This window comes from Stomoxys calcitrans, chromosome 2 (assembly GCF_963082655.1).
Source record: "Stomoxys calcitrans chromosome 2, idStoCalc2.1, whole genome shotgun sequence".
Taxonomy (NCBI): Eukaryota; Metazoa; Arthropoda; class Insecta; order Diptera; family Muscidae; genus Stomoxys; species Stomoxys calcitrans.
The window spans coordinates 138,364,943-138,388,864 of NC_081553.1; the positions used below are offsets into that span (position 1 = coordinate 138,364,943).

The window sequence follows — 23,922 nt, forward strand, 5'->3', positions numbered from 1 at the left end:
GCTGATTATGAGCCGCATAGATAACATCGTGTCTTAATTCCATTGGAACAACTATCTTCCAAAGACTTTCATCATCAGTGCCACCTGTAGAAAACTCAGTCCGCTTGTAGATGATTTTCCCAACAACTCTGAAATCGGGAAATTCAGTATCCAAAATATCCGACCTCCATTTTGCATAATCTGGACTGTCAAAATGCGGTGAGTTAAGATCTATTGACGGGAGAACTTCTATATCCACCTCTTCAATGACAGTTTCAAAACTGCGGGATAATGCATCGGGGACTATATTGTCTTTTCCTCTCCGATGCTCTATTACAAAATCGAAGCCTTGTAGTTTAAGGGCCCACCGTGCTAATCTTCCGGACAAATCTGTTTGCTGCATTAGCCATTTTAAGCTTGCATGGTCAGTGACCACTTTAAAGCTATGTCCTTCAATATAAGGACGATACTTTTTTACTGCCAGCACCACTGCAAGACACTCCAGCTCTGTTGTGGTGTAATTCCTTTGAGCCTTATTTAGCTTCTGGGACATAAAAGAAATGGGTCGCTCATTACCCTCATCGTCAACTTGAGCTAGAACCGCGCCCACACCTACAGAACTCGCATCACACTGGAGTATAAAAGGTTTATTAAAATCTGCATGAGCTAAAATTGGAGCAGAACATAGCCTTGACTTCAATAACTCAAAAGATTGTTGAGCCTCTGCAGTCCATTTAAAACAACGTTTCTTTGACAATAGCTCAGTCAATGGGTGAGAATGGGTTGAAAAATCTTCCACAAAACGTCGATACCATCCTATCATTCCAAGAAACTGACGAAGATTCCTGACTGATTTTGGTGCAGGAAACTCAGCTATTGCTTTTACCTTGTCAGGGTCCACGCTAAGGCTTCCATCTCCGACAATATAGCCCAAATATCTGACTCTCTTTATTGCGAAGCAACTTTTCTTCACATTTATCGTCAATCCAGCCTTACGGAATTGGGCTGCAACCTCCTGCAAGTGTTGTAAATGTTCGTCGAAATTTTCAGAAACGATAAGTAAATCGTCTAGATAGACAAAGACGTGGCTCTTCGTATGGTATGGGATTACCATATCCATTAATCTACACATTGTTTGTGGCGCATTGCACAATCCGAAGGGCATCCTTGTGAATTGGTACAATGGCCTATTGGGAATAGTGAAGGCAGTTTTCGGCTTAGATGATTCGGAGAGCTTAATCTGCCAAAATGCATCTTTTAAGTCAACCTTTGAAATACATTGCACTGGTGGTAGTCGAGAAATAATACCATCTATATTCGGGATGGGATATGCATTTTTGATTGTAACTGAATTCAACTTCCGACTGTCCACGCAGAACCGAACTTTGCCTGGTTTAATTAATAGTACTCCAGGAGAGGACCACGGGGATGCGGGGCACTCCTCAATCACACCTAGAGAAATCATGCGATCAATCTCCTCGCATAATATTTTCTCTCTCGCCGGGGATATTGGGTAGTATCTCTGCTTGATGGGACGCGCATCACCAGTATCAATCAAATGTTTAACTAAAGTTGTACATCCCAAACCATCTCTCTCAGAATTCGGAAAAGTATCGACAATTGATTCCAAACGTTTTAGTTGGTCATTCGTAAGATCGATTTTCTCCGACTCAATGTCCACTGAGCTGATCTCACTGACCTCATTCCTCACCGAGATTCCGATTCCAAATTTATTCCAGAAATCAATACCGCATATTATATCCTGCCTTATGGACGGTATGACCAAAAACTCAAACTCACATAGCTTCCCTTGGAAAAGAAATTTCAACGCAATAGTGCCTGCAATCTTTTGTCTTTCACCGTCAGCAGTTTTAACGGATCCCTTGCAGCTTGTAAAATTGTCATTTCTTTGAATTTCCTCGGCAAACTGACCACCTATGACACTTTTGTTTGCGCCACTGTCCATTAATGCAAAATGTAGCTTACCATCTACTGTCAAATGAATGTAAGGTCTTGTGTCGTTATCCTTGTTGGTTATAGCCGATACTACATACTTTCTGAAAACCTTCAACTTATTCCAAAAATTCCTCATTCTATCTGTATTACGTCTTATTCGGGTATTAGAGGATGTGGCTGCAGAGAATAAATTAGTAGATTTGTCTTCAGCAGCAAATTTTATGTCTTTCTTTATTTCTTCATGTGGTTCAATGGATGTCCTCTCTTCGGACGAGGGACATCCCGCAAGGAGTTTCCCGTGCTCTGACATTCTGGACAACTTGGTTTGTATGTGTTCTTCTTACCACAGACATAGCAGAACGTCGTTTTCTCCTTTATGCATTCTTTGTAGCCGTGTCCTTGCTCATCGCAGTTCCAGCATACCATAGATCTGCTAACTTCACACAAATCAGTCTCAGATCCTTCCTCATATTCATCTAACTCATTTAAATATGACTTGTTCCCGACACTACGATTCTTATTTGACCACTGTATATCATCCATGAATTTCTCATGTTTTCGTGCTGCCTTTCTGAGCTCCGATACATGAGTAATATCTATATGAAGGAGTTCATGTCTCAATTCTGGTCGCAAATTACGCAACATAGTCCCACAAATCTCCTCATCGGAAAGAGGTGCTGATAGTTTGTCACACAAGACCATAATTGCGTCACAGAACTCGTCAAATGTCTCCCTCGGTCTTTGTCGTCTACGCCTAATTTCGTCCTTAATATCGTAATCATTATAAAACTCTTTATACTGCCTTTTAAGGGCACCGCACAGCTCAAACCAATTCAAACTGCGATTCTTCTTATGGTAACGCCAAAACCACTCCAAAGCATTTCCGTCAAACAAAAGATGTACGTATTTACACAATAGGGTGAAATTTCCCCTAAGTGTGTTGTCTGTCATAGTTTCCACTCTGTACACAAACTCCTCAACCGCTATTCCATCTTTACTTCCTGAAAACGACAGTCTCCAATTACGAATAATGTTCAGGACTTTTTCAGAACTGTCCTGTGAAGTGGGCATTGCTTCCATAGGATTCTCATTTCTCATGGGCAATTGTTCTCTTCTAATGGTAGATTGGTTTGAATCCGAATTACCATTCAAATTCAAGCCGCCTAATGCCGCACTTAACTGACTCGCAATAATTGATGTAATTTCATTTCGAAACTCATTGATCGATGATGACACTACATCACGAATTCGACTCTCACCCATCGGTTGCGATAACTCTGACTGCACCGAATTATCAACTTGCCTCGTCAGGCTCAGACTTCGTCTTTGAAGTCGTCTGGTTTCCGACCTTGTCCTACCCATACGATTAGAATCAGTGCTTTCCAAATCAATCGCACGTTCCCCATTAGCTTGACCAGAGTCACGGACAACGGAGTTATCCCTACTATGTGAAACCGGCATTATTTAAGTAAAATAGAAATAAATATAAATGATTTCAACAAAACAAAAAAAAAAAAAAATATGGTCCCCAATTCAAAAGGTAATTAAACAAACAAATATAACAGCTATATCTCTAATATCACTACTCGGTTTGAGTATCTCAAGGCTAAAGTTCAGTCTGCTTCCTCCAACTAACGCCATAAAAGAAACTGTTATACAACATTATTCTGAATGGAGTATAATACCGAAATTTATCCAGAATTAAAACTCTCCACCTGAATAATTTGTAAATACCAGCAGAAAAGTTTTAAACCAATATGAGAGTTTAAATCCGAAATTCATCCAAACTCAAAAATCTCAATCACAATTAATTTAAAAAAATAGACGAAGGAAAATAGGAGACTGAGATTATATGGTATAGCTCCAAAAATGTCCAGAACTAAAACTCCATAAAACTCATGTCTAGTGGATCATAGAAAAAGAATAGAACCTTTGATGCAAACTAGTGTAATTATCAATTAAAATAAACACAAATCCTGTATTGCAATCAAAAAAAGACGGAAAAAGTGAAAGGAGAGAAATGTATAAAGAGAAAATTTGAGACCTCAGCAAGTTTTCTTTTCTTGAAATTTATCAAAATGTTTAAGTCAGAATTGACCAAATATCTATGCTGAGTGCCCCACGTTGGGCGCCATTTAATTATGTAACGATCTACCATATAATGGCCCTATTCACCTTGGAACTGGCTACCTACTGGCCCCAGCCGTGCTCAGTCTTGGGGGCGTTCTTTCTCCAACAGAAATAGGCATGGATGCAATTACATAAAGAAAATTTAGGTAGCTCTTATGATAATAGACAGATGGAAAGGAAAAGTATAGAAGTCGTAGGAGAATGACGTTAATAAGAAGGCGTGACCAAAGATGTCAATTGGTCACATAGTATCCTACACCCACCCTGCCGTGCAGAAAAGTATCTGAATACCTAACTGCCCTCCAGAGTATCCTTTAACAAGAGTACCGAACCTTTCGTGATTGAAAAACGGCGTTTACAAAAACATTATAATATATATTATAGAAATTAATAAAAATTCATAAAATTGGTTGAGTGGAAGAGATTAATTAAAATGCAGTGATTCAATGACAATAAATGTAAAATAAAATATGTATTAGGGTGTAATGAAAAATAAAACGGAATATAAATTATTAATGTAAATGTGTTATTATTCTGAACTTATTTCTAATTCCTAATTGAAATGTTATGACGTTAAATTAAAAAAAAAATCTTATTGAAATGTTATGTAGATAAAATGAGTATTTTGTTTTAATATTCCGAGCATTCCAAAGATTTAACAAATGGAAGAGAAAATAATCAAAGACTTACCGCAATTGTCCCACGTTGTCATCTGGCCAGTTGACGATCGTTGTTGACATGGTAGTTAGATATGGCAAAAGAGGGTTAAACTTTTGAGATGCTCGTAGATAATTAAGTTAAGGTGTCTATGTATATTAAATTAGGGTGAAAGCTTAATCTATTTCATTGATGTAATTCCTGTTAACGCTCCATTAAGACTTGTTTTGACATTATATTTAAATTTGACTTTTTTTTTTTACTGTTTTTCTTGTCAATTTTCCTTCAAAATGTTAATTTTGGTTAAAATGTTCCAAAAACGTTCCATTCATTGTTGGAATCGTAAAATCCGGGTAGTGTTCTGGTATCCTTATGGATACCAGAACTATATGTCAGTCCTGGTTGCTTGTAGGGAGAAACAGAAATATTTTCAAAAAAAAAAAAAAAAAAAAATTTGTAATCTTCAACAATCCAATTGACAAAATGCTGGACTCCAAATGTGCCCCCAAATATGCCTATAATGGGGCTATGCGTCCTTATGAGTTGGATTGCGATTTAAAATTCCAATCACTAGCATAAGTTTCCGGGAACCAATTCTTTGCTAATTTTCTTTCTATTCTTGCAAAATTATCCTAAGTTCTTCTTTTCTCCGTTTAATTTTATATTTGAGAAAATTTTCTTATTATTACGACCGAACAGTATGAAATTTGAATTGAAATGAAAAATTATGTACACCAAAAATGAAATTGAATTCAGTCTGACATTTCTTCCAAAGAAAAAAAAAAATTAAAATTTTGAGCCTACTACAATTTTCAGTAATTTTGAAATTCAAAGTTCCAAAACTATAAACCAAATGTACATCACAACACCTCAATCAGAGTGGCAAAAGTGCATCTACATTTGGTTTAAGCCATGAAAAAGTGTATAGATCTTAATGGGGAATATTTTGAAAAACAATAAAGCGATTTTCGATGATTAATATTTGTTTTTGTTCTCTAATCCCGAAATATAAAAGGCAACTCTCGTATCTGCCTATTTTTTTTTTCTTTATCCCAATTCCAACAACAGATTCATTAATCCTTAAAAATGCTCAAGTTTTAGTTTTTTCCTTAAAAATTAATATTTTTTTCTTGGATTCACAATTTTTTCGACTTTAAAAACCATATTTTTGCACTAACTTTATTAACGTGGCAAGATATTTGGTTTAAAACCATTTAAAATGTGTTCCAAAAACGATACAATACAGATCATATTTTAATATGGCTTGCGAAAAATACTATTATAACTTCGAATACTTGGATTTTTGTTCACCTTGATAGCTCTTTCTTTGGAAAAATACTTTGTAACAAATCGGTCTGGTAGATCCCAAGATATTTAATTTTTTCATTTCATTTTATTATTGTAACAAAGAAGCCAACAAGGCACATTATTAAATATTACAACATATTATAAAAAAAATATAGTAACAGCAAATTGAATTACAAAAAATTTAATTTACTATGTATAAACTACTCAAAGTTATAGAACTAAAATCCAACTGTAAACAAAAAACCTCCCCAGTCAGGTAGGTGAGGTTGAAAAGAAAGTGCGCATATTAATCCGCCTCATGTCACTATGGACATACACCTAAGCCAGTAATCGGCTTGTTGTGCGCTCCCCCAGACAGTTATTTCAGTAAAAGTAATAGCATAAGAAATCACTTGCCAGCATGCAAAACATCGTTCTGCAACACTTGCAGATTTGTGAATTTCTACTTGACCTAGAAAATGAAAACCAACTACATAAGACTGGTGGCATACCAGATATAATAGTTTTATACATTTGCGTATTTTAGTCGAGCTGAATGACCAATCGAATGTTACACACAAAGGGGTGACTATTAAATGAGCCTTGAAGAAAATAACTTACCAAATTTTCCCAGACACATCAGGACACAGATACCTACACCAGTGGTGTACGTTTCGATTATTGGTTAGATAATAATTTTCAACTATTTTACTCCGGTGGATGAGAGGCTAGCCACAATCCGCATAAAAGCAAAATTCTTCAACATCAGCCAACATCATATTTGTGCCCATGCCCGACGGAAGACAAAGATGAGCAGACCAAGGATATTTTCTACGAGCGCCTAGAGAGAGAATATGACCGCTGCCCCGCCCATGATATTAAAATCGTTCTGGGAGATTTTAATGCGAAAATAGGGAAGGAAGACATTTTTGGTCCAACAGTCGGAAAGTTTAGCCTCCACGAGATAACGTCCAGTAATGGGTTGAGGCTGATAGCACCAGATTTCAACATAAAAAAAAACGAACAGTCAATACTGAGTGGTACACAACTATTTATTTGCCAGTTGTCTTCCAAGAAATCAGGAAAACCAACCGGTTTTGAGCACTCAAAACATCGATGAGTCATCCGCCGTATAGTCCTGACCTGGCACTGAATGGCTCTTTTTTATTCCCGTACGTAAGCGGTTGATGCGATCAGAAAGACATGTTTTGGAGACACCTCAATCAGAGTGGCAAAAGTGCTTCTACATTTGGTTTAAGCCATGAAAAAGTGTATAGATCTTAATGGGGAATATTTTGAAAAACAATAAAGCGATTTTCGATGATTAATATTTGTTTTTGTTCTCTAATCCCGAAATATAAAAGGCAACTCTCGTATCTGCCTATTTTTTTTTCTTCATCCCAATTCCAACAACAGATTCATTAATCCTTAAAAATGCTCAAGTTTTAGTTTTTTCCTTAAAAATTAATATTTTTTTTCTTGGATTCACAATTTTTTCGACTTTAAAAACCATATTTTTGCACTAACTTTATTAAGGTGTGGCAAGATATTTGGTTTAAAACCATTTAAAATGTGTTCCAAAAACGATACAATACAGATCATATTTTAATATGGCTTGCGAAAAATACTATTATAACTTCGAATACTTGGATTTTTGTTCACCTTGATAGCTCTTTCTTTGGAAAAATACTTTGTAACAAATCGGTCTGGTAGATCCCAAGATATTTAATTTTTTCATTTCATTTTATTATTGTAACAAAGAAGCCAACAAGGCACATTATTAAATATTACAACATATTATAAAAAAAATATAGTAACAGCAAATTGAATTACAAAAAATTTAATTTACTATGTATAAACTACTCAAAGTTATAGAACTAAAATCCAACTGTAAACAAAAAACCTCCCCAGTCAGGTAGGTGAGGTTGAAAAGAAAGTGCGCATATTAATCCGCCTCATGTCACTATGGACATACACCTAAGCCAGTAATCGGCTTGTTGTGCGCTCCCCCAGACAGTTATTTCAGTAAAAGTAATAGCATAAGAAATCACTTGCCAGCATGCAAAACATCGTTCTGCAACACTTGCAGATTTGTGAATTTCTACTTGACCTAGAAAATGAAAACCAACTACATAAGACTGGTGGCATACCAGATATAATAGTTTTATACATTTGCGTATTTTAGTCGAGCTGAATGACCAATCGAATGTTACACACAAAGGGGTGACTATTAAATGAGCCTTGAAGAAAATAACTTACCAAATTTTCCCAGACACATCAGGACACAGATACCTACACCAGTGGTGTACGCGTTTCGATTATTGGTTAGATAATAATTTTCAACTATTTTACTCCGGTGGATGAGAGGCTAGCCACAATCCGCATAAAAGCAAAATTCTTCAACATCAGCCAACATCATATTTGTGCCCATGCCCGACGGAAGACAAAGATGAGCAGACCAAGGATATTTTCTACGAGCGCCTAGAGAGAGAATATGACCGCTGCCCCGCCCATGATATTAAAATCGTTCTGGGAGATTTTAATGCGAAAATAGGGAAGGAAGACATTTTTGGTCCAACAGTCGGAAAGTTTAGCCTCCACGAGATAACGTCCAGTAATGGGTTGAGGCTGATAGCACCAGATTTCAACATAAAAATATCCACAAAGCCACATGGCTGTCACCCGATCAAAACACGAGAAACCAAATTGATCACGTTGTGATAGATGGAAGGGATTCATCCATCGTGTTAGATGTACGATCGATCCGTGGAGCGAATATAGATTCGGATCATTACCTTGTTGCAGCAAAGGTTCGCACCCGTTTGAACATGACGAGGAAAGTACGATCTGACACTGCACGGAAGCTGGACATTGAAAAGCTGCAGACACAACAAATGGCAGCGGCATACTCCACTCGACTGACCCAACAGCTTGATGAAAGCACTCCTTGTTCCGATAATATAATGGCGCAGTGGCAAACAATTGCCCACTCCATGGAAAATGCCGCGAAATCCGTACTTGGGTACCGGAAGCCTCCTCCAAAAAACCACTGGTACGACCAAGAGTGTCGAGATGCTACTGAAGCCAAGAATACGGCATATAGAGCAACCCTGCAATCAGTAGCAACGCGCCAGATGAAGGAGAGGTATCGGGAGAAAAGGAGAGAGGAGAAACGTCTATTCCGCAGAAAGAAAAAAGAAATGGAAAGACGTCAGTGCGAGCGAATTGAGATGTACAGGAGTCAGAACGAAGTCCGGAAATTCTACCAAAGAATTAACACCAAACCGATGGCTTTGGTGGAGGCACATCCTCCTGCAGAGACAAAGAAGGAAATCTGGTAACTGACATAGACAACATGCTGAGGATATGGAAAGAACCCAACCCAACTGCTAGTGTCCGATGTTGGCGGCGAAGAGGATACCGCAGAACCAATCCCCGATGACGGTATAGAATGTTTACCTCCTAGTCAGAATGAGGTCCAAGTAGCAGTAACCCGACTAAAGAACAACAAGGCAGCAGGAGCCAACGGGTTACCCGCTGAACTATTTAAGACCGGAGGCGACACGCTGATAAGGCGTATGCATCAGCTTATGTGCGCAATCTGGCTAGAAGAACGCATACCCGATGATTGGTACCTCAGCATACTATGTCCCGTACACAAGAAAGGAGACAAGACGGAATGTGCCAACTACAGAGGAATAAGTCTCCTCCCCATCGCATACAAGATACTCTCGAGCGTACTGTGTGAAAGATTAAAACCTAAAGTCAATGAGATAATTGGGCCCTATCAATGCGGCTTTAGACCAGGTAAATCCACCCTAGACCAGATATTCACACTGCGCCAAATCCTGGAAAAGACCCGAGAAGGACAAATCAACACCTACCACCTCTTTGTTGACTACAAAGCCGCCTTCGATACTCCTTTACGTTCAAAGGTATTTCAAGCCATGTCTGTAAGACTGCAGGATGACACTTGCTGATACGCGTTCCTCAGTAAGATTAGGAAAGAATCTCTCCGAACCATTTAATACCAAACGAGGTTTCAGACAAGGAGACAGCCTCTCGTGTGATCTCTTTAATATCCTGCTGGAGAAGATTATAAGAGATGCAGAAGTGAATAGATATGGCACACTAATCACAAGAGAGCACATGCTACTCGCCTATGCCGACGATATCGATATCATAGGTCGGTCACAGGAAGTAGTAACTGCAGCCTTTGAAAGAATCGAAAGAGAGTCAGTGAAAATGGGTCTGCCAGTAAATGGAGATAAGACGAAATGGATGGTTTCCTCTCCCAAAAAGCCTTGCACAACCGAGCAGATAAAGAACATGGAGAAAGTAGGGAACTACAACTTTGAGATAGTCAGTAACTTTATCTACCTCGGCACGGCCGTAACCGAAACGAATGACACCAATTTTGAGATAAAGCGAAGAATAATACTGGCAAACAGATGCTAAGTTTTGGACTAAGTAAGCAGTTTAGAAACAAGGCCACTTCTCGACAGACGAAGACTACACTTTACAAGACACTGATACTATCCGTGCTGTTATATGGTTCTGAAGCTCGGTACTTGTGAAAACAGATGAGGCAGTGCTTGGAGTATTTGAGAGAAAGATTCTTCGTAAAATATATGGACAAGTTTGCATTAACGGAGAATATAGGCGACGTATGAACCACGAGCTGTATGACGACGATAGCATAGTTACACGCATCAAAATAGGTCATGTTGCGTTGGCTAGGTCATGTTGTCAGAATGGATGAAGAAGCTCCAGCAAAGAATTCTTTTGAAGGCAAACACGGTGGTACACGCAAACCGGAAGACCAAAAACCTGATGGAAAGATCAAGTTGTAGGAGACACCTCGAAACTTGGTGTCAGAGATTTTAGAATGAGCGCAGAAGATCGAGGCGCTTGGAACGCTATTCTACGTTCGGCTAGTGGAAGAAATATTCTGTGATAGCCAATTAAAGTAAAGTAATAATTTTCAACACCATCGTGGATCAAATCCGTCTGTCTGTCTGACCGGCCCACCCTTCACATCACATCGTCTGTTCTTATATAGTTATGATCATTGCACAAATATTATATGAAATACTCTTAACTCCTAAGTTCAGTGCGATGTCAACGAAGAGAAGTGTTCCTGCTCAACATCTTCAAGGCTCATTTAATGTTGTTGTAGTAGTAGCAGTGTGTGGTACACTGAAGCGGCAGCCCTTGCCGATGAAGGAATTCATCGGGTCAATCCGGTACATACAACCGGCTGCCATGGGCTGCCAACCGGCTGATTGGGATGGGAAGGCTCATTTAATAGTCCGCCTTTGTGTGTAACATTCGATTGGTCATTCAGATCGACTAAAATTACCCACTGTGGCATTGGCGCTTGTTTAAATGCTGAGTAGCAGTGATACATGAGATAACAAGGCGAGTTATAAGAAAATGCCTCGAAATCCGTACTTGGGTACCGGAAACCTACCCCCAAGAAACCCATTGTACTACCAAGAATGTCGAGATGCTATTGAAGCCAAGAATGCGTCATACAGAGCAACCCTGCAAATAATCGCAACGTGCTAGATGAAGGAGAGGTATCGGGAGAATGAGGGAGAGGAGAAACGTCTATTCCGCAGAAAGAAAAAGGAAATGGAAAGACGTGAGTATGAGCGAATTGAGATGTACAGGAGTCAGAATGAGGACCGGAAATTCTACCAAAGAATCAAAACGATGGCTTTGGTACAGGCACATACTCCTGCAGAGACAAAGAAGGAAATCTAGTAACCAATACAGATAGTGTGCTGAGGATATGGAAAGAACATTTTACCCGATGATAGCGGCGAAGAGGATGCCGCAGAACCAATCCGATGATTAGAACCTCATCATACTATATCCCGTACACAAACGTTTGGTAAATGCAAATTTTGCCCATGAACATTCCACTAAGGAACAGGGGCAAACTTCTCGCATATCAACGAGTGCAGTCCGATTCAAGTTTAAACTCAATGATAAGGGGCCTCCTTTTTATAGCCGAGTCCGAACGGCGTACAGCAGTGCGACACCTCTTTGGAGAGAAGTTTTACATGGCATAGTACCTTACAAATGTTGCCAGCATTAAGGGGGGAAAACCACCGCTGAAAAATGATAACCTCTGCGCTACGGTGGCCTCCTCAAACGTTTGGTATGCCTGCAAAATTAAAGAGATTCTGCAGAACAACACTTGCTGATGCACGTTAACACGGAAAGGCCACCTCTCGACAGTCTAAGCTCACACTATATTAGACACTGATACTATCCGTGTTGTAATATGGTTCCGATGCTTGGGTACTTGTGAAAGCAGACGAGACAATGCTTGGAGAGTTTGAGAGAAAGATTCTTAGAGTATCGGCGTCATATGAACCACGAACTGTATGAGCTGTATGACTACGTTAGCATATTTAAACGTATCAAAATACAAAGGTTCCTTTGGCTAGGTCATGTTCAGAATGAATGAAGAAGGTCCAGCGAAGAAGTTTTTTTAAGGCGATCTCGATAGAGCTAGCGAAATATCGATTACACTATCGATATTTAATTTTTTGGCTGAATATCGATTGATATTTTTTCTATCTATTCCTATACTATCGCAAAGATTCAATTTTTTGCAAAATTAAACAAAAATAAGCAATCCGACACTGAATGCATCCTTTAAGATACATTGCGCTAATAGAGGGCGCAATTTTTATCCTATTAGGCTAACGTTTTGCTTCTATATAAATCGATCTCTTGATTTTTACTTCCCATTTTCGTTTGATATATAGGTGAAGGGAAATTAACGATAGTATCGTTACTATCGATATTTATTATTAAAACTATCGAATATATCGGATGTTGCGATTATCGATAGTTTGCCAGCTCTAGATCATACACGCAAAACGGACGGCCCTGTGGAAAAGACACCTCAAAATTTGATGTCAGAGATTATAGAAGGAGCGCAGAAGATCGATGCGCTTGGAACGCTATTCTACTTTTGGCTAGTGGGACAAATGTTCCGTCATATCCAATTAAAGTAACGTTAAAGCACCCCTTGTATTGCAACAGTGTGCCTTGGGTTATAACAATTGGAACGCAGAAATTAAAAATCCTCTATCTAAAGTTTTCAGTTTCTGCTTGTAAATAGAATTTGGCTGTACATTATTGACTGTTTATTTTCTTCTAATTTCCAGGTTGTTATTATACAGTATGGTAAAATGGCATTCTCTACAAAAGCCTTATCTTTGGATCAGTGGCTGTGGTGCGTATTCTTCGGCCTCGGTACTTTAGTGTGGGGACAAGTGATTACCACGGTGCCTACAACAATATTACCAAAATGTTTGTCGTGAACAAAACACACAAAAAATGACAAGATATCACACTAAAAACTCATTTATAGACCTGAAGAAAATATCACAAAAAATTAATAATTAGAAATTAGAGAAACACTTTCACCCCAACACTCACCCACAAACACTCACTACCATAAGGAGAAAAGTACTATAATTCCTCATCATCTTATCCATTAACAAGAGAAATGTTCAAATAAAACAAAAGAATTTATTTATATTTAGAAATATTATTTCGAATGTTCCCCTCTCATGTGTTGACAAGTAGTAGTGGCAACTAAAGTTGAAGTATGAATAAAAAATAGTATTTTATTTCAGAAAAAGTTAAAAAATCTTCCTTTTCATTCTATGTTTAACGGAAAATTGTGAAAGTACATATGTCGTTGTGAAATTATTTGTTATACTGACCACCATAGGAATGACAACTTTTATTCTTAGTCTTGATCGTCTTGACATTCTGAGCCGATCTAGCTGTGTCCGTCCGTCCGCCCGTCTGACAAATGATCACGACATCGTTAGAACGAATGAAGATATCCGCGGTTAAAATGCACTTTATAGGTCATGCTTCCATTTTTCTAAAATTTGGCATTTAGATGTGGGTTGACCCTAGGAACACGAATCTGAAGTCCGTTTTTGGGGCAAAACCGCCTGGAAACCCTCCCTTCGATGGGAAGTGCTCCAAACTAGATAATATGGATATCAAACGAAAGATAGCAACGAATATATTGCAAATGTACAAAAAAAAGTATAAAAATTGCACCTGGAAAGGACCTATGGGAAGCGCAGATTTTGAACCCTCTAACCTAGGCAATATGGCTATCAAATGAAAGCGATTGACGAGTAGATTACTATTGTGGTAAGTAAATTACAAATGAAAACGAAGAAATTGTGTATAGTTTTTTATTTTATATCACAAGGTTGAAAATGCTTCGATAAGAATTGAAAGGTGAAAGTTCAAGAATTATTAATATTTTTTTGATTTGGCAACATTGTGCAAAAAAGGATATCCGCGTCTAAACTGCACTTTATAGGGCGCATCCCGATTTTGCTGCAATTTGATATGTTTATTTATGGAGAAATATCAATTGTTTACATCAATTAAGTCAGTTAAATATTTTTTTAAATAATACACGTTTTCTCAATAAATGGGTTTATTGGGTTAAATTATTCCGAATAACATGAATCCATATTTCTTTATATGTCTGATTTCTACAAAATTTTCAATTGAATACTCAAAGCTCTTAATAAATCCGAGATTTTCATATGTACGCAACAAAGGTTCTCCCTGAACTCTTCCTTTAAAAATACAATATAGTATGAGACAATTGAGAACTGGGCCGAATTACGTGATCAAGTAGGCTTTTGTATCGAATTGATGCATTACCGTACTCGAAACAACAGGCAGTGCAGTGTCAGGAAAGTCAATGCAGCCTAATGTGCAGGGAGCAGGTGATGAAATCACCACCCATTCCCAATAAGCCCATTAACTGGAGGACCAATGATTGAGGTTATTCAGATAAACCTCCACCGGAGCGAGACTGCTACACACGCTCTGATGGAGAAAATCAGCAAGGGCAAGATTCATATTGACTTAATTCAGGATCAACAAGGTTTCTGGGCCGAACCATATCAACTAGCAATTATTCTATGCAAACGCTAGTACTCGGCCGTATCTGCCATAAAAATTTGCGTTATTTGCCATAAAAATTAAAATTATGTTTTCGGAAGAAAACTTGTGCAAGATAATTTACATTGTCCAAGCATAGAAGACATTGACGACAATGTCAATACGGCTCAAAGAATACAATAAAATTACAAAAGCGGCAAAACGTGCCATGGAGGTTTTTCTGCGAACAGGTCGATAGCTTTAACGATGAAAACGCATTTTCCAAAGGATACGACGGGACTCGCGGAGACACCGGAATCTTGGAATAATGATGTTGATCGAAGGCTTATCATTACAGAATTTATGGAGCTTCAAACCATTTAAGTCACCCGGACCTGATGGAATATTTCCGGCGTTACTACAGAAGGAGGAGGACTATCTGGCGCCCCACCTGGCGAATATTTTCACAGCGTGCCTAGGACTTGCATGTACTCCGAAAGCCTGGTAGGAGGCAAGGGTAGTATTTATACCAAAGACCTATAAGCATACCTATGGCAACAGAAGGTCGGTGGAAACTGCCCTGCTCGAGGTTGTGCATAAAATAATGTTGCCACTCAAAAAAATTTTTTTTTACTAGAAAAATCCTACCAAACCAGTCCATAACCTACCAAATGTTCTACAAACCAAAAATACGGTATATGTGTTTAAGAGTTGGCCATTTTGCCATTCCATTTGCAACACATCAAATTATACATTTTTAATCCTACAAAGTAGTATTCATACTAGATCGTTGTTATATTCATAGACGATCTAGATATGTCCGTTTGTCTGTTTCTTGGAATTACTCATTAGCCTTAAGTTCAAAGGTAGCCTATATTTTGATTTAGGCTGATTTCCCGATAAGAAATCTTGTCGTGATGAAGGTCGTGTTTTTGTCCCGATTTCAACGAACAAACCTGCCGAGTTTGTATAAGGCGATCTCTCGATTTAAGGAGTTGACCCCAGAAATACGCTTTACTACTCGTTTGTGCTATTACAGTGCGTTGCATGGATCCCCTATCATCTGAGTATGGACCAGATATGACCATATTTATAAGCAGCTGCCATATAGCCCTGTTTTCCGATTGAAGGAACGCAAAATGCCGTATTTCTTACCCAGTATTTACGAAATTTGGAAGAGATCCCTCAACACTCATACTAGTTACAATCAAACTCAGAACTTACGCCCTTTTTCCTGAAATTTGAAGCAGTGAGACCCCTTGTAACAGCACAGAAACGACATGAGATGAAATAATTTTAGTTATCCCCAGCAATTTCTTCAGTAATTAACTTGGTGTTTTATGGACCTAACAAGAGAATAAAGATTAAAAGAATAAAAATTTTTGTAGGATCCTACCAAAAACAGCAACGCTGGTTATAATACTTTTACGGGTAAGGATCCGAACCTGCTATGCACCGAACAATTGACAAGGTCAAATACTAAGTTGTGACCTTGGACAGGAAACTAAATTGGAAGTGTCACATTCAGATGCGTATCGAGAAGGTTCACAGATGTTGGGCACTATATAGACGGACCATAGGGTCGATAGGCTCTATAGGACCGTGATAAGACTAATACTTACATACGACTCAGTAGTTTGGTGGACTGCTATGGAGAAAAATTGCAACATAACGACCATACAACAAGTTCAGAGAACATGTTCTCTTGGCATAGGGGAAGCGATGAGGACCACGCCTACTAGGGCACTGGAGACTATTCTATTTAGTTATCCGACCCATAGACATACAGATTAAGTGTGAGGTAGCCACTGCGGCTATGAGACTTAAGGCGATGGGAGAATGGATTGAGTATGGGAGCAACTCATACCATCGCGGTATTATCGAGGCGACGACAGGAAACCTGGAAGCAATGGAAGAGGTTTCCGTTCGGATACCTGATCTGGAAGATCATGCTACACGGATGGATCAAAGCTAGAGTACAGAGTGGGCCTGGGGGTCTACATTGAGAACCCAGGGACTGAGATCTCTTTTAGACTGCCTGACCATAATACGGCGGAGATCCGGGCGATCACGGAATGTGTGAAGTGGTGTGGTGTTAACGCGAGGATGTCGAGTGTGAACATCTTTACGGACAGTAAAATGGCCATAAGGGCAATAACAACCAGGACGGTAAGGTCACGAACAGTCTTGCAGTGTAAGGAGATAAACCCCTTTTCTGAGGATGGCACGATTTGCATCGTTTGGGTACCGGGCCATATCGGAGTGAGAAGGAATGAAAAAGCAGACGATTTGGCAGTAAAGGCCAGAAAACTGCCGTTAATAAACTTGGTTAACCTGAAGCCTTTCGGGTCGACGCAGTCCGAGTTAAGAGCATGGGCGACGAATGTGCATGTAACCCTCTGGAAAAGCGAAACGAAATGAGGTCAGTATAGCTTTCCACAACATAACGGGACACATAGGACTCTACGAGCTCACTTATGTAAAATCGGTGCGGCAAGTGATAGCATGTGTAATGCATGCAGGGAAGATGATGAGACGTTGGAGCATTTCCTATGTCATTGCCAAGCTTTCGCGTTTAACAGATACCAGCACTTACGTGGGGACACAATACCAGTCATGAACCAACTTAGGTGCGTGGAATGTAATGTTTGTAAGTAGAACGGAATTCCTAACTTAGGTTTTCTTTTTCGAGGTTACTTTTTAGCATTTAGGGCGCACAGCAAGCCGATTGCTGGCTTAGGTGTATGTCCATAGTGGCTTGGGCGAATTAATATCCGCACCCTCTTTTCTTCTTAACCCATAAAAACAAAAAAGGATAGCTAAATGCCGTTTGTAGTGTTTGTCGTCCTCTGAATCTGAAGAGGACGTTAACTTAGTTCTTCTTCGAACAGAAATGATAGAAAAAAGTGGTCTTATGTAATCTGCCCCCGATAGTGTACTTAATATCACGGTGTGACTGCATCGCAATTTTAAGAGTTAGCCTAATCCGTAAATGTTCGTTCTAAAAAAACTCCAGTCGGCCGATATATACTGTCAAGGTGTGAGTGTATCGCAATTTTAAGATATTGAGCTCAATCCGTAAATAAAGAACCATTTTGTAAGTTTTAGTACCTAAATGTGCAAATAAAAAAAATCTTCTAGTCAGCCGGTACATACTGCCAAGATGTACCTGTACCCCAAATTTCAGATCTGTAGCTCAGTCTGAAAAGAAAGTACCATTTTATACGGTTTAGTACCAAAATGTACGAATATCAAAAAAAAAAAATATCTAGTCGCCCAATGCATACTGCCAAGATGTACATGTATCCCACATTTCAGAACTGTAGCTAGATTTCAGAGCTGTAGCTCAGTTTGTAAAGAAAGTACCATTTTGTACGTTTTAGTATGAATATCCAAAAAATCTTATAGTCATCCGGTACATACTGCCAACCTGTACCTGCATCTCAAATTTCAAATCTATAGCACAGTCTGTAGCTGTAGTACAAAAAAGGGCGCGTCCACTGGTTGCGGGTAGCGGAATTCTCCATACGGAGTAGCTGCAACGGCCGTCGCGGACTATCAGCGGTATCGAGCGTAAGGTCTCAGTAAGATGGTGGACGGCATCGGCACAATAACAACAATACACGCCTCAGCCTCTTCACCTGTTTAATAATGCAGCCGAACCTACGACAATAACAACATTAAACCATACATCGCTTCCTGCGCCGGGGCAGACCGGCAGCACTCGCGAATCGTTTGTTTTTTTACCACACGAAGGGCTTTCATGTCTTTCTGCTTGTGGTGTATTCGTTGCCCCTTTCCTTTTCCGCTTCGTGTGCAGTTATTGACGCTCTTGTTCTCTTGTCGCTGTCACCCCGCTGTTTAAGGCATAACACTAAACAGTAGGGGTATTCACGGCGATAAAAGATCAGGTTTGAATACACTGTACACACTGATAACGTTTAATATTTCTGATTGGCATAATGTTTGGTGAGTTTAGAATACATTTTGCCAACAAACAAGGGATACGTTTGATCTTTTTCGCGGTATATTCCCATGTTCATTATCATCGACCTGATGTCCTCGCTTTATGTGAAACCCAGTTGGGTGAGGATTCTGATCCACAGGATTTTCACATTCCAGGGTATCACACTATATCTCTTTTTATCCCCCACAGAAGCCTTGTGCTATATGTCGTTATGATATAGTGTTCCAAAGGCAGCAACACTTGGACTCACAAAATCCGAAATTTAATTCCATTTGGGTTAAATTTAGGATTGAAACACACGTACTTTACTCGGGTTTATATATAGAAGTCCAAACTCGGAAAGGAAGGTTTCTTTAAGCGGCGAAGTGGTCAATTTTTGTATACGAAAGAGCACGTAGGGCTGAGCTCAACGAATTTTTCCAGCATTTTAATTGGAAACTTTGTTTTCTAAACAGTGACGTAAATGCTGCAGCCGAAATGGTGCAGGAAGTAATATTAAAAGGAATGAGATCATTCATTCCGACTAAGAATTTATCGGTTAAATCAAAAGATAAAATTTGGTTTAATTGGGAATGTAGAGATGCTGTCAGATCAAAAGAGGATGCATTTAGGACTTGGCGTCTGAACAAAAATGCTAATACCGAAATGCTGCGAAAAAGGCAAGACCTTCGTGTGCCAGATTACTTAGACAAAAAAAGTTTCTTTACGAACAGCGTCCTCGTGCCAAAGTTATTGCTTCTCCGAGAAGAAGCAAGAGCTTTAGGTCATTCGTAAAGAGTAAAGGGCAACCCATCGGCAATCCCAACTCTTGTTAAGGATGATCAGGTATTCACTGGCCCGGTTGATAAGGCTAATCTACTGGCTGAAATGTTAGCAGGAAATTCTTCCTTGCCGATTACCAATCAACCCCTCCCCGTGATTGATAGCGTACCTTGTTCGATGCCTCAGATATTCTTTCAAACACGTGGAGTTAAAAGGGTCCTTGAGGATCTCGACCCGAGCCCGGACGGTATATTAACACTTGTCCTTTGTAGGAGTTCTTCGACGTTTGCTCGTCCACTACGCAACCTTTTCAACCTTGCTTACCGTGTGAGTGTTTTTCCAGCGCGTTGGAATGTTGCGAACGTTCAGCCCATCCCCAAGAAAGGTGGGGCGAACAATTCTGCGAATTACCGGCCAATTGCGATATGCTACGCGCTCTCCAAGTTTATGAAGAGTATAGTTAACCATCATCTTGGCAGATACTTAGAGTCCAATGGCCTTTTTAGCGACAGACAGTATGGGTTCCGCAGAAATCCCTCCACGGGAGACCTAATGGCATTTTGTCGGAACGATGGAGTCGCTCCATCCACCAGTTTGGTGAGAGTAATCCAGTAATCCTTCGAATCCAGTCTACTCATTTGCCGATAACAGTAGTCTGTGTCATTCATATTGATTCGACCATAGGCCCAGTCCTCAAGAAATTGTGGACAGGAGGCTCATTATGGAAGAGACGCTCTCCCAGGATTTTTTTGCCATTCCCGAGTGGGGTGGAATGAACAGAGTAGACTTTAACGCACAGAAGACGCAGTGCTGTTTCTTGCCTCACAAGCGACCCACTTCAATCGTCGATATCTATCGACGGTATAGATATTTAGCAATCAGATGCTCTTGATGTTCTGGGCATGAAGATACAATGTGATGTCCGTTGGTCAAAACACGGATTCGAAGTGTGGAAAGAAGCATTCAAGTGTTTGGGCTTTCTTAAGCGGTGCAAAAAATATTTCACCTGTTCTGATCTTCTCAATATCTATACTACCTACATCAGGCCGAGGATGGAATATAAATCTCATATGTGGGCAGGAGCTCCAAAATCATTCTTGGAGATACTTGACTGGGTTCAACGGAGAGCGATTGGATTGGAGACAGTAGGGTATCCAACTCTATTGCTTCCCTTGAACATCGTCGAAAATAGGGCAGCGTTGTACTGCTCTATCGTTATTTTCATGGCGTGTGTTCCAATGATATTCGTCTTCTTATCCCTGACGTTAGGATGTTCACCAGGAAAACAAGACTTGTCAGGAACTCACACCCGTTTGTAATTGATTGGCCAGTCGACCAAACCATGCATTACCGAGAAAATTCATTTTTCGCCCGAACCATTCGTATGTGGAATCGAATTCCCCGGCTAATGTCTTTCCCACCAACATTGACGTTCAGAAATTTAAGACTAATATCAATAAACACTACTCCCTTTTTCCCCCTCCAAGCCTTAACTTTCCTAATTGCCAACGCAATGCACTGCATATATAGGGGACATCCCCTGTGTGTTCGTTACGTAAAAAAAATAGAGAGAAGAAAATGCAGATTTTGCTTTTCTCAAAAGAATTTATTGGGTTGCCCAAAAAGTAATTGCGGATTTTTTAAAAGAAAGTGAATGCATTTTTAATAAAACTTAGAATGAACTTTAAACAAATATACTTTTTTACACTTTTTTTCTAAAGCAAGCTAAAAGTAACAGCTGATAACTGACTGAAGAAAGAATGCAATTACAGAGTCACAAGCTGTGAAAAAATTTGTCAACGCCGACTATATGAAAAATCCGCAATTACTTTTTGGGCAACCCAATAGATCAGTAATAAAAGTTGGCCTGCACGATTTGTTTAAAAAGTATTTCGTAGTTTTTTGGGCAACTTTGTTAGGGTTCCTAACGTGGATCTATCACCCTATATAAAGTGAAATTACAAATCTAACGTTCTTGTATTATCATATTCTACATTTGTAATCGAGTGATGATTGCATGAATTAAGTCAAGGCTTGGTATAACTGAGAAATTAATCGATTTGTTACAAAGTCTTTCAACCAAAGTTAATTTTTGACCAAATTTTAAGCTAAAACTTGTGTTTGATTAAAATCTATTCAATACTACTAAAATTTTTATCGAATTTTAATTTAATTTGGAGAAAAAAGGTTTGTAACAAGTGTTAAGCCCTGGTTATGCTCTCGTAAACATATTGTAAATGTAGAATAAATGTATCGCAAATGTAAAGAGGCATTTATGCTTATCACAAAATGTAGCATTTGACATTACAAATGAACAAAGCTTAAAATTACCAATATTATGAACAATAAAGACAAGGAACTTATGCCGAAGCACTTTAATGGGGCACAACATGTATCCCCCAAGCGCAAGTTTGAGGATTAAGCGATGGCACTCTTCCCGGATATTGAGGCAGCATTTTACAACGTAGAGATAGGATCAATAGTCACTTGGACCGCCGGGGCTCAAACCGAATTTCTCTGCTATGTTCTCTGCAGGATTATCAACGCGTACTTCGGGGATAGTGTGGTTAGTAACCGGATGACAAGAGGAGCGCCTTAGCGAGGGGTGTTCTCGCCAATTCTCTGGATCCTAGTGATAAACCAAATTTTATTGGATCTCAAGATGAAGTGAGAATGATCGCATTGGCGGACGACGTCGTACTACTGCATATGCGGACGATGCCGTACTGAGAAGCAAATTTTTTTCGACAATCAGCGACATTACGGAAAGATTACTAGGAAGACTGTCGAGATGGGCTAAGAGAAGTGAGTTGAAAATTACCCCAGGAAATACAGAGTTGGCCCTCTCCACTCCTAGATATAAGTTATTGGTATGGGAGAGGCGAAATTTCAGGGCCCAGTAATCTACTCGAAACCGTTTTGAAAATGGAATACGGAGGAATGGGGCACTTGTTCGGTTTTCACAGATTGCTTCAAGATGGAAATAAAGACTGGATTGGGAGTTCATTCTTTCAGACAGAGGTCTGTGTCATAACAATAGCCGCAAAAGACATTCTGATTCAAAAATAGACTCTTGCCCCCGACTCCCTTCTGCAATTACTTCGTATATTCTCACATAGATCTCACTTTTTATACCCTCCACCATAAGATGGGGGGTATACTAATTTCGTCATTCTGATTGTAACTACTCGAAATATTCGTCTGAGACCCCATAAAGTGTATATATTCTTGATCGTCGTGAAATTTTATGTCGATCTAGCCATGTCCGTCCGTCTGTCCGTCCGTCCGTCTGTCCGCCCGTCCGTCTGTCTGTCGAAAGCACGGCAATTTCCGAAGGAGTAAAGCTAGCCGCTTGAAATTTTGCACAAATACTTCTTATTAGTGTAGGTCTGTTGGTATTGTAAATGGGCCATATCGGTCCATGTTTTGATATAGCTGCCATATAAACCGATCTTTGGTCTTGACAATTCTTGGCAATTCTTATCCGATTGGAATGAAATTTTGCACGACGTGTTTTGTTACGATATCCAACAACTGTGCCAAGTATGGTTCAAATCGGTGCATAACCTTATATAGCTGTCATATAAACCGATCTTGGGTCTTGATTTCTTGAGCCTCTAGAGGGCGCAATTCCTATCCGATTGGAATGAAATTTTGCATGACGTATTTTATTTTTACTTTCAACAACTGTGTCAAATAAGGTTCAAATCGGTTCATAACCTGATATAGCTGCCATATAAAACGATCTGGGATCTTGACTTCTTGACCCCTAGAGGTCACAATTATCATCCGATATGCCTGAAATTTTGTACGATGGATCCTCTCATGACCATCAACAAACGTGTTTATTATGTTCTGAATCGGTCTATAGCCCGATACAGATCCCATATTAATCGTTCTCTCTATTTTACTTCGTGAGCCCCAATGGGCGCAATTCTTATACGAATTGGCTGAAATTTTACACAGGTCTCCAACATATAATTTAATTGTGGTCCGAACCGGACCATATCTTGATATCGTTTTAATAGCAGAGCAACTCAAATGCGATCCATGGTGAAGGGTATATAAGATTCGGCCCGGCCGAACTTAGCACGCTTTTACTTGTTCTATTTCATCCATACTTCGTTTTCTCATTAGGTTATCAATTGGCCAGACTGGCTTCCGAGTGAACTCACGTTTTCATTTTTCATTCAAACTAAACCATTAACAATCATTGGGAAGGCCTAGCTGTT

At 39.4% G+C, this 23,922-nt stretch overlaps 1 protein-coding gene across 5 annotated transcripts in view; it reads left to right on the forward strand.

Moving 5' to 3' along the window:
* Window positions 1-13,588, forward strand: part of LOC106092763 (plasma membrane calcium-transporting ATPase 1) — an 85,454-nt gene extending 71,866 nt beyond the window's left edge. For all 5 annotated transcript variants that reach the window (XM_059362178.1, XM_059362179.1, XM_059362182.1 and 2 more), the window contains one exon: window positions 13,200-13,588. In XM_059362178.1, coding sequence (XP_059218161.1) covers window positions 13,200-13,355 — 156 coding nt within the window. In that variant the 3' untranslated portion in view covers window positions 13,356-13,588. The remainder of the gene's footprint in view (window positions 1-13,199) is intronic.
* Window positions 13,589-23,922: the final 10,334 nt, after the last annotated feature.